The 12,692-nt window shown below is 38.9% G+C and overlaps 1 protein-coding gene across 5 annotated transcripts in view; it reads right to left on the bottom strand.

Annotated features, from left to right (window-relative positions):
• Positions 1-12,692, bottom strand: part of DENND5A (DENN domain containing 5A) — a 108,147-nt gene that overhangs the window by 29,255 nt on the left and 66,200 nt on the right. The window contains exon 9 of one of the 5 annotated variants that reach the window (XM_060159706.1): positions 7,196-7,403. The exons of the other annotated variants lie outside the window; for them this stretch is intronic. Coding sequence (XP_060015689.1) covers positions 7,375-7,403 — 29 coding nt within the window. The 3' untranslated portion in view covers positions 7,196-7,374. Of the gene's footprint in view, positions 1-7,195; positions 7,404-12,692 lie in introns of those variants that run through there. 5 annotated transcript variants of the gene reach the window in all.

Here is a 12,692-nt window from a genome sequence, read left to right as displayed (position 1 = left end):
CCACTAATCAGGGGTCTGCATTGTTTCTCTTGCATAAATCTCACCCATAATTCATTCACTGAGTTTTCCAGTTTTTAAAGTGGAGCGAGAACTTTTAAAGGACCTTGCAAAAGAACCATAGTAGATGCTAGTTTTCCCAAGATTTTTGCACTTAAGTGATATGCCTAATTCAATTGCTGTATTTTTAGTGACTTTGCTTTGCTGAGTCTTTTTAAAGCATTTAATTTTGTTTTCAGAGAAACAGTTCTTGTTTTTTGTCCTCATATCTTACCATTTATTTACATAATATTTGTTTAAATTATACAACCCAGTAATAAGTTCAACTAGTGCAGACAAGCTTGGAAACAAATGCATAATTAGTATTTTTCAATTAATTTTTTAAATTGAAGTATAGTTGATGTACAATAGTATATAAGTTACAGGTGTACAATATGGTGACTCACAATTTTTAAAGGTTATACCCCATTTATACATATTATAAAATATTGGCTATATTCCCCATGTTGTACAATGTATCCTTGTAGCTTATTTTATACATAACCTTGCATTAGTTTTTGTTTTTGTTTTTTTTGCAAAAGTAATGCAAACTCAAGGCATGCAATCAAAACAATTTTAAAGGGAATAAAATGAAATCTCCTTCCTCTCTCCTTCCTGTGGTAGCCGGAGATCAAGTTTCTTGTGCATCCCTAATGAAATAATAGTTTTTTAAAACAAATAAATAATGTGTGGACAAACAGTGCAGAGAGAATTGAATGTTTCCCTTATGTTTTTTTTTTTTGGCTGTGCGGGCTTTCTCTAGTTGTGGTGAGCAGAGGCTACTCTTCGTTGCGATGTGTGGGCTTCTCATTGCGGTGGCTTCTCTTGTTGCGGAGCACGGGCTCTAGGCATGCGGGCTTCAGTAGTTGTGGCGCACGGGCTTAGTTGCTCCGCGGCATGTGGGGTCTTCCCAGACCAGGGATCGAACCCATGTCCCCTGCATTGGCAGGCGGATTCTTAACCACTGCGCTACAGTGGTTAAGTGGATTCTTAACCACTGCGCTACAGTGGAAGTCCCTGTTTCCCTTTCTTTTTGATCTAAAATCCTACCCTTGTGAAATAATCTCTTGATTTTTTTTTTCATGCCCTCCTCCTAAATACTTTTATATAATGCACTATTTTTAATGTTGTGTTGCACATGTATTAATTATAATATTCTTTAAATTATATACATTTTGATATACATATGGTATATTAAAGTAAAACTTGGAAAAAAAGCATTTCAGTCATATGGTAGAAATTTAAAATATTACAAAAGGGTGTATGTACAGTGACGTGTTAAGACATCACTGTTTCCTGTTTCCTTGCATATACAGCATGTATACCTTTTAAAAACAACACAGATGGGAGCATACTAATCATTGTTTTATACCTTCTTTCATTTAACAGTTTATCTTGGAGATATCAGGACATAGATTGGGTTGTTTCCTAAGAACAAAGATTGCATGAGAAACATCCTTGTTCATACAATTTTCACAGAAGTGTGAGTATGCAAGGACAGTTTCTAATTCAATTTCTGATTTGCAGGAACTTCCCTGTAGTTTGTTTTAGGAGTGAACTTATCTGTAAAGTGATCCCAAGTCTAATGTCTTTCTCTGCACAGAGAGAAGTCATAAGAATGTGCTGATTATTCTCTCTTCACCACTCAGAAGTGGTTGTAATCCCAGTATGCTTTGCATTATCTCCTTTTGTTCAAAGTAATTGCTCATTACAGCATTATGGGAGCTGTGAGAAAACCCAGAGTTGCCTCGAGCTGAAGTGTTTCCAGTTGATTTTGATTGGCTAAAACTCTTTGGATGCAGATGACCTTCATCTGTTTCCTATTTATTAGTTTCACCTCCTTGGAATGATGAGCAGAGAGACAGGCAATGGCAAAGGAGGTACTGATTTTATCGTTTGTACTGGTGTATAGAAATGGATTTTGTGCTGTTGCTTACAGCTCTGGGAGGTCAGCATCCTAGTGTGGGTACCACGGGTTGATGGATCCCGGAGGCATGGTTTATTAGGCCATCCTTCAAGATGAGTTGTTGCTTTTTTAAAATACAAAAATGTAGGGAAAACGAAACCCACAACTCAGACCAGAGAGGCCATAAAATTCCAAGTTTCTAGTATCTGTAAAACCAGACCATATAGATGGAAAGCAGTTTAGCCTTGAAAGAGGAGATGATTTCTCATCCCCTAAAGTGTTTTGTTTCTAAGAATAGCACACTTTCAAGTGCATCACAGGGAATTCTTCAGGGATTTCAATCTGAGGTGAATAAGGTTACCCACTCTAGCAGAAATAAGTGGGCCGAGTTTCAGATACTGGATTAGACTCATCCTGAAGAGTAGGGAAAAACCAGAACTAGATGTCTGTGCTATTGAAAAGCCTGCTTTTATGGAGCAGAGGAAGCCCCTTCCTTCAGACTTCAGCATGCCCTGTTTCATGATTAGAGAGTAGATAGATGTTCCCTGACACTGTAACTAGGTACACTATAAGGAGCAGTCCAGTGTCCAGGAAGCCTCATGAGGAAGGCATTTCAGGGACTCCTTTACTCAGTGTCTGTTGGACCCCTATGAGATGTTCTTGTCTCTGAGCAGACCTGTCAGGAATGCCAGCCACGTAAAGGAGTAGCACCTGCTTTATTGACTTTCGGTAAAAGAAGCAGCTTTTTGGTTTTCACATGATTGGAAAGGCCTTGCTCCTTCCTGCCTTTTTAAAAAAAACCCAGAAATGGTGTGTGTCTATATGTGTGTGTACACTGAAACGGGGGGAGAAATTATTCAGTGTAATATTTATTCAAAATGTGTGTTTAAGTGCCAGTGTTGGGACACAGTAAGACTGGACTTTCAGCTTTAAATATCTCTTGGAGGTTTTCTCCCACACCTTTACATTCTTTTGATCATCTTAAGTTTGAATTTTAAAGTATATTCTTATCATGTCTGAGATTCTCAAGATTATTGCTCTTAGTAGATTATTTACAGGCATTCATATCTAGAAAAGAGAGGTGAAAGATACAAAAACTGAGGCCTCGCCTAGAGAACCATTAGAATTCTTCTTAATAATAATTGTTAGAATAATCATAGAGCAGGAAGATTTCAACAGAAAGATAACAAGCAAAGTTGTACAGGTGCCCCATGGAACTGAGATATCTCAGAAGAGGCTGAAGATAGAACTTGCAGTGGCCTAAATTTTGTTCCTCAGTTGTTGCTTACTCTCACGTTGGAGTAAATACTTTTTCTGAAAGGCTATATAGATTATCTATTTAATCCTTGAAAGAGTTTTTATTTTTTTAATTGTTTTTTGTAATTTGGGAAATATTTTTGTTGTTGCTTCAATTGGGAGAGGGTCCTCACCAAATAGTCTTTAATATGGGAATGTGCTTTGTGGGGCACAGTGAAAAATGAGATCGACTTTCTTCTTGAACTCTTATCAGTCTGTTCCTGATTTTAGTGAATAGAAAAAGCTTGCGCTCTTTTGTCCTTCTGCTAAATCAGTTGTATTTTTTAAAAAATCATTATTGATGACCAAATCTCTGAGCTCAGTTTTACCCACTGATTGTTTTACATCACTTACCTATTATCTATCAAATGCCTTAGCTTTCCCCGAAGAAGCGTGAGGCACTTCCTTAGAGTGTACTCAAAATGTTTGAGATGATGAAGTTTTAGTCATCAATTTTTATTTATTTGCATTACTAGTTAAAAAAAAACTATTTCCAGGTCATGCTTAGCCAGGAGCAAGGTGGTAAGCTGCTCCAAAGTTTTACTGGTGAGCACAAAAGCTGCTTTGCTAAAACCTAGTTGATATATATCAGCTTCTGCTCACTTCCTACTCATTCTTCTTCATTCTCTGGAAAGCTTTTTGTTATTTATTACTCATTTATGAACCAAGCTGGGATTTGCTTAAATGGTGGGCTGAGTTTTTAGTGCATAAAACTGTTTAGCTCCTGTGAAAACTCATTTGAAATCAGCCATTCCAGGAGGATATTACTCATATGATTTTAAAATTGATGTTCCTACTTTGTCTTTAAGTGTCTGAAGCCATCATACCATTTGTAAATAGTAATGTGTTAAATCTCAATCTATTGTATTGGCTTTGCTGATGTATTTTTTACTCATTTTAAAAATAAAACAAGTCTAGAAATTGCGTTCTGAAGAAAAGCTAAGCTTTGAGCACAAGCTTCTCTTCCAAGATATGCTCTCTGACCTAGAATAAGAGTTTTGAGTAATGAAAGTCAATCTTCTGGGTCTTTCAGGTTCTAGGGGAGCTTTTTATCAAAGTGTTAAAATGACACTTTCATGCTGTTACCATTCAAGGAAGGTTGCCAGGTGGAAGGCAGACTTGGCTAGTGGGGAAAACCAGCCTCTGCATGCTTGAAGGTTCTTTGGGCTTGATCTTGAAGGCAAAGTTCACATCAGCTCCTTGTAGAATGCAGACATGTGAGTGGTAAATGAGGTGTTTTGACATTCATGCTGAACAGAGACTAGACCACTGTTCCTTTTCTTTTTCTTCCACTTCCCCATTCTCCTTCTACTGAAGAGAATCTATTTAACATTCTGGTTTAGTATTTGGAGCAAGGTACTGTTTATGATACCTATTGTATTTCTTTTTTTCTAAATTGTATTTCTATATTAAATTTTATTACTAGCATGGACCTGTGTGTGGGGGGGTATACTTCAGCTTGTGGTCCATTGAGGTCTCTGGGTTGTCTCTCTGATACCCACAAGGGAATCATACTCTGAGCATACCCTTGCTGAAGTTTATCCTGTTCCTTTCTAAATGTGAAATTGTGTTGAAGATTTTAACTTACTATTTGAGAAGCAAGTACCTTGTTTTTGACTGGTTTTGTGTGTGTTTTGTTTTTGACCTAGATTACCAGAGACTGATGACTGTGGCGGAGACAATTACAGCTCTCATGTTTCCTTTCCAGTGGCAGCATGTCTATGTTCCTATTCTCCCAGCTTCTCTCCTACATTTCTTAGATGCTCCTGTGCCATACCTGATGGGCTTGCATTCCAATGGCCTGGATGACCGGTCAAAACTGGAGCTGCCTCAAGAGGTAAGAAAAACGTGGAGCTTGGGTGCTGGTGCCTGTGGCCCTGATACAGGATTTGGGAGAGAAGGGCTTTGGGATGAGCCCAGGGTGGTATCACCAAGTTTATTTTCTTTTATTTTGGGGAACACAACTTTCCAGGAAAAAAGTAAAAACAATGAACATTTAGCTCAATTTATATAATTCCAGAAACACCTGTTTCCTCTATCACCTGACATACTTTTATAATAATCTGTTTATACTACTGTGAACTGCCTTTTTCAAACATGATATTTTACATATTTTTAAGAAAACCTTTTTATTATGTAAAAGTTTAAACTTACACAGAAGAGTAGCATAGTGAATCTCAGTGTTTTCAATAGTTAGCTTTAACAGTTATCATACATTTAAATTGTATTTTACTTCTGTACTTTCTACCCCCTATTTTTTAAAGAAATTCCACATAATATAGTTTTATAACTGCTTTAGTAGCCAGACGTGTATTAATAAATCAGTGGTTTTGTTTTATAGGCCACAGTTACTCTGTAAAAGTTGACCTGATCATAGTGATTCTTGTAGTACTGAATGTAGCTTTGAAAACTTTCCTTGCTCAAGATAAGGAAGGCCTTGAGAGAATGCTTCTCCTCCCTTGCTGTGAGGATGGCCTGCTCCTCTTTCCTATTGTTTCAAATACTAAAATAATTGATTAAAAAAATATATTTGTTTATTTACTACCCCATTCTAAAATAGATTTAAAGCATCATCAGCAATAAGATTGTCTTGGTTTTTATTTTCCTAGAATTACCAAGAGGACTGGTCTACCTCTTTTGGTCATTTTGTGGCTTGTATGAAACTAGCTGGGGGAAGGCCTTTCTTACTCTGAATTTCGTAGTCAACAGCAAGGCCTGGGAAGAAGACTTTGGACTATGCACACACTGGTATCAACATGACTCTGTCTCATCCTTCCACCAATGATTTTTGGGGGGAAGATTTTTATGTATAGCTGAGGAATATGAGTAAGAGGACCTCCAAAGAAGAGACCGTTCTCATAGAATTGGATCTAAGCAGCATTCACATTGTTGGGCATGTCTGGGCAGCCATCTTGATGAACATGCCTGATAATTAGATCATACCCGTAATGTTTAAGCTATAGTCAATTGCATCTCTTTTTCTCTCTCCTTTGGTTTTATTTTTATTTATTTATTTGTTTGGCTGCGTTGGGTCTTAGTTGTGGTGCGTGGGCTCAGTAGTTGCAACACGTGGGCTTTCTAGTTGTGGCGCACGGGCTCTGGAGCGTGTGGGCTCAGTGGTTGCAGTGCGTGGGCTTAGTTGCCCCGCAGCATGTAGGATCTTAGTTCCCCGACCAGGGATCGAACCCACGTCCCTTGCATTGGAAGGTGGATTCTTTTGTTCTTTTTTAAATTTATTTATTTAATTTATTTATTTTTAGCTGCATTGTGTCCTCGTTGCTGCGCACAGGCTCCCCCCAGCTGTGGCGAGGGAGGCCACCTCTCGCCACGGTACGCGGTCTTCCCATTGTGGTGGCTTCTCCTGTTGCGAAGCACGGGGTCTAGGTGCGCGGGCTTCAGTAGTTGTGGCACATGGGCTCAGTAGTTGTGGCTCGTGAGCTCTAGAGCACAGGCTCAGTAGCTGTTGTGCACGGGCTTAGTTGCTCTGTAGCATGTGGGATCTTCCCGGACCAGGGCTCGAACCCATGTCCCTTGCATTGGCAGGTGGATTTTTAACCACTGGACCACCAAGGAAGTTCCTTGCCTTTGGTTGTAGAATCATAATGTCTTCCTTGTAGTTTTTTCCGTTTCTGCCTCCTTTGAATCTATAGAGCTTTGTGCTATTTGGGGTGGGACAACATTAATTAAGGAAGAAAAGATCTAAATAATGTCAACTGAAAAAATGCAGGAGGCTGCAAAAAGAACAGAGTTTATTTGGGGACTTAAGAATTGCAATTGAGGAGACACAGATTCAGTTAACCCTGAAAGAGTATTCCGAGGAAGAGAAAGAGTCAGGGGCTTATAAAGACAAAAACCACGAGGTTGTTAAAAGTTGCCCTGGTGAGAGTTGTGATCGACTCTGATGCGAGTCAAATTATTTGTCCTTAAGAAATCACAGGTTATTTTAGGGTAGGGGTCTTGTTAGTATATAGGCTGTCATGAATTGTTTTAGGGTAAGGGTCTGATTAGTATCTTTTCTGGCAGGTGTTCTGGTGTTCTGTTCTTCATCAGGTCAAAAGGTCAGCTTCCATCCAGGCTGAGTCATGCAAACATCATACTTCCTTAATGGCTTCCCGGCTCCATTTTAGAGATCTCTCTTAGAAATACTGACTCCATTTTGACTTTCCTTTCACAATGATGGAGAAAACCATTGAGTTTTGGGGTACTGGGTTTTTATATTTATTTGTCTACTGATAAATATGCATAAAGAATAGATATCAAAGATTAGAGAGTGGGGAGCTTTTTGTTGTTGCTTTAAATGACTGCATATTTAATATTGACACCTCCTTCTGGTAAACGTAATTATCATTTTGTAAAAGTCAAAATAAGAATAACAGTGAAAATGTTCATTGCAGCTCTATTGACAATAGTCTGGACATGGAAGCAACCTAAGTGTCCATCGACAGATGAATGGATAAAGAAGATGTGGCACATATATACAATGGAATATTACTCAGCAATAAAAAGAAACGAAATTGAGATATTTATAGTGAGGTGGATGGACCTAGAGTCTGTCATACAGAGTGAAGTAAGTCAGAAAGAGAAAAACAAATACCGTATGCTAACACATATATATGGAATCTAAAAAACAAACCAAAAATATGTCATGAAGAACGTAGGGGCAAGACGGGAATAAAGACGCAGACCTACTAGAGAATGGACTTGAGGACATGGGGAGAGGGAAGGGTAAGCTGGGACGAAGTGAGAGAGTGGCATGGACATATATACACTACCAAACGTAAAACAGATAGCTAGTGGGAAGCAGCCGCATAGCACAGGGAGATCAGCTCGGTGCTTTGTGATCCCCTAGAGGAGTGGGATAGGGAGGGTGGGAGGGAGGTAGACGCAAGAGGGAAGAGATATGGGGATATATGTATATGTATAACTGATTCACTTTGTTATAAAGCAGAAACCATCACACCATTGTAAAGCAATCATACTCCAATAAAGATGTTTAAAAAAAAGATTATTTTGATAATAATTGTACAGAATTAAATATATGTCAGAGAACATTAAAGGAATTCCAGAATTTCTAAGGAAAAAAAAAGGAAATAAAGTATTTTGAGCTGAATAAAAATGAAAACACAAAATATCAAAATTTGTGGAATGTCATTAAAATATTACTTGAAAGATTTACAGCCTATCTTAGGCCGTGAATATTACAAACAACTCAATGCCAACAAATTTGACAACAGATGAAACACACTAACTGTTAAAGCTCACTCAAGAAAACAGATAACCTGAATAGCTCTATATCTATTTTTTAAATTGAATCTGTAGTCTAAAACCTTCCTACAAAGAAAACTCCAGGCCCTGATGGCTCCACTGATGAATTCTGCTAAACATTTAAAGAAGAAATAGTATCACTTACACAAGCTCCTCCAAAAAACTAAAGGGAGTATTTCCCAACTTATTCTATGAGGCCAGCATTATCCTGATACCAAATCAGACCAAGACATTAAATGAAAACTAGGAACCAAATCCCTCATGAACACAAATGCAAAAATTCTAAACAAATTTTTAGTAAAGCAAATCCAATAATAAACAAAAGGATAATACATCATGACCAAAGAGAGTTTATCTCAGGACTGCAAGACTGGTTTACACATTCAAAAATCAATGAATATAATTCACCATTTTGATAAAACTAAAGCTAAAAACCATATAATTACCTCAATAGATGCAAAAAAGCATTTGGCAAAATACAACCACCACTTCTGATAAAAACTGTCAGCAAGCTACTAACAGAAACCAACATTCTCAACTGATAGAAAAATACCCATGAAAAACCATGTGATGGGCTTCGTGGTGGTGCAGTGGTTAAAAATCCACCTGCCAATGCAGGGGACACGGGTTCGAGCCCTGCTCCGGGAGGATCCCACTTGCCGCGGAGCAACTAAGCCCGTGTGCCACAACTACTGAGCCTGCGCTCTAGAGCCCGCGAGCCACAACTACTGAAGCCCGCACGCCTAGAGCCCGTGCTCCACGACAAGAGAAGCCACCGTAATGAGAAGCCCGTGCACCGCAACAAAGAGTAGCCCCCTCTCGCCGCAACTAGAAAAAGCCCACGCGCAGCAACAAAGACTCAACTCAGCCAAAAATTAATTAATTAATTAAAAGAAAAAAACATAGTAATAACACCATACTTAGTGGTGAATGCTTTCCCCTTAAGATCAGAAATAAGACAAGCATGCCATATTCTATTTGACATTGCACTAGAGGTTCTAGCCAGTGCAATAAGGCAATAAGGCAAGAAAAAGAAAAGATATCAAGACTGGAAAGGAAAAAGTAAAACTATCATTATTTGCAGGCAATAAGACTGTCTACATAAAAAATTTGAAGGAATATACAAAAAGCTACTAGTTTAGGAGGGTTGTAGGACACAGATCAATATACAAAACTCTATTATATTTCTATATATTAGCAATGAACAATCAGAAATTGAAACTTTAAAATACCATTTACAATAGCACTGAACATATGAAATACTTAGGAATAAATCTGACAAAAGATATGTAAAACCTGTTCACTGAAAACTATATAACACTGCTGAGAGAAATTAAAGACCTGAATAAATGGAGAGATATGCCATGTTCATGTATCAGAAGACTGAATAATGTTAAAATGTCAATTCTCCCTAAATTGGGCTATAGATTCAAGGCAATCCAAATGAAAATTTCAGGTTATTTGTAGATTGGCAAGCTGATTCTAAATACATATGAAATAAAAAGGACCTACAATAGCCAAAACAACTTTGAAAATAAGAACAAAGTTGAAAGACTAACACTACCTGACTTCAAGATTTAATATAAAGCTACAGTAATCAAGACAGTGTGGTATTGGTGTAAATGTAGACTAACACATCAATGAAACAGAACAAAGAATCCAGAAACAGACTCACACATATACAGATCACTAACATTTTTTTATTTATTTATTTTTTGCGGTACGTGGGCCTCTCATTGCTGTGGCCTCTCCCGTTGCGGAGCACAGGCTCCGGACGCGCAGGCTCAGCGGCCATGGCTCACAGGCCCAGCCGCCCCGCGGTATGTGGGATCCTCCCGGACCGGGGCACGAACCCGTGTCCCCTGCATCGGCAGGCGGATTCTCAACCACTGCGCCACCAGGGAAGCCCCCCAGATCACTAACATTTTGACAAAGGTGAAAAGACAATTTATCAGAGAGAGGATAATCTTTTCAACATATGATTCTGGAACAACTGGATATCCATCCGGAAAAAATAAACCTGGACCCTTAGCTTACACCATTTACCAAAATCAACTTGAAATGGATCACAGACTTAAATGTAAAGCCTAAGACTAAAAACTTCTAGAAGGATATGTATAGAAAAAAAAAACTATGTTACCTTGGTTAGGCAAAATTTTCTTAAATACAACACTAAAAGCATAATCCATTAAAAAAAAACCCTGATAAAGAGACTTCATCAAAATTAAGAACTGTTCTTTGAAGGACACCATTAAGAGAGCAAAAAGACAAGCCACAGAACAGGGAAATATCTGCAAATCATATATCTGATAAAGGACCTGTATCTAGAATATATAAAGAACTTCCAAAACTCAGTAATAACAAAACAACACAATAAAAAAAAATGGGCAAAAGATTTAAACAGGCACTTCACCATAGAAGACCTGTGGATGGCAAATAAGCAAATGAAAAAATGTTCAACATTACTAGTCATCAAGCACATGCAAATCAAAACCACAATGAGATACCACTACATAGCTATTAGATGGCTAAAACTGAAAAGACTGAGCATAGTAAATGTTAACAACAATGTGGAAGAACTATAACTCTCATACACTGCTAGTGAGAATGTAAAATACACACCTACTTTGAAAGACAATTTGGCAATTTCTTTAAAAAGTCAACATATGAATATCATATGGTGCAGTCATTCTACTCCTAGGTATGTATGCAAGGGAAAAGAAAACATATGTCTGTACAAAAACTTACATACAAATGTTCATAGCTCTAATGCCCACCAACAGGTAAACAAACAAATTGTAGTAATATCCATACAGTGGAATACTACTCAGCAATAAAAGGAACATGAATGAATCTCAATATAATTATGCTGAGTAAAAGAAGACAGACTAAAATAAAGAATGCATACTGGGGCTTCCCTGGTGGCGCAGTGGTTAAGAATCTGCCTGCCAATGCAGGGGACACGGGTTCGAGCCCTGGTCCGGGAAGATCCCACATGCCGCGAAGCAACTACAGAGCCTGTGTTCTAGAGTCTGTGAGCCACAACTACTGAGCCTGCACACCACAACTACTGAAGCCCACACGCCTAGAGCCCGTGCCCCACAACAAGAGAAGCCACAGCAATGAGAAGCCCGTGCACCACAACAAAGAGTAGGCCCCCTCGCCACAACTAAAGAAAGCCCATGTGCAGCAACGAAGACCCAACACAGCCAAAAAACGAAAAACAAAAAAGGAATACAGGGCTTCCCTGGTGGCGCAGTGGTTGAGAGTCCGCCTGCCGATGCAGGGGACACGGGTTCGTGCCCCGGTCCGGGAGGATCCCACATGCCGCGGAGCGGCTAGGCCCATGAGCCATGGCCGCTGAGCCTGTGCGTCCGGAGCCTGTGCTCTGCAACGGGAGAGGCCACAACAGTGAGAGGCCCGCATACCGCAAAAAAAAAAAAAAAAGAATACATACTGCATGATTCCATTTATATAAAAACCTAGAAAATTCAAACTCTATAGTAACAGAAATCGTATCAGTGGTTGCCTGGAGACTGGGGGAGAGAACGCAGAGAGGACAGGATGCAGGTATTACAAAAGGGCATGAGAAAACCTTTGAGGGTAATGGGTATGTTCCCGATGTCAGTGAATATAACGTGTAACAAAACTTTAAATGTGTGCAGTTTACTGTATGTCAATAGTATCTCAAAAATTTTAAAGGGTAAGAACCAAAAAGCTGGTAATTCTCCTGGTATTGCCTAGATACATATAAAAACATCTCACCTTTGGGCCTTGCTGAGTGTCCTAGGTCAAGTGGCCTTCTCTCTCTGGGCCTACCTTACTTCCTCCCACCCTTACTCTCCTTCATCAGAACTTATTTAGTCTCTCAAAAAGTGCTAGGCACTATTCTAGGTCCCCAGATACAATGGCAGGACAAAGGAAAATCTTTACCTGTAAAATTAGTGAATGAGTAGAGTTAATTGCCATCAAGATCCCTTCTAAATGTAAATTTTAAAGAATCTCCAGAAAGACCCCTTTAGTTATATTTTGACCATTTTCCAATCAGACTGATTCAAGAAGCTAAGATGTCCATGAGGAATGGCGTGAGGTAGCTGAACTACTCCTCTAGGCTAGAAATCTGAAGCCAGTGGCAAGAACTCTGAACTAGCATATTTGGAGTACATATCTCAGGGAAATACCGAAGGGC

This window comes from Lagenorhynchus albirostris, chromosome 9 (assembly GCF_949774975.1).
Source record: "Lagenorhynchus albirostris chromosome 9, mLagAlb1.1, whole genome shotgun sequence".
NCBI classification, from domain to species: domain Eukaryota; kingdom Metazoa; phylum Chordata; class Mammalia; order Artiodactyla; family Delphinidae; genus Lagenorhynchus; species Lagenorhynchus albirostris.
This window is presented reverse-complemented; position numbering and strand designations above follow the sequence as displayed.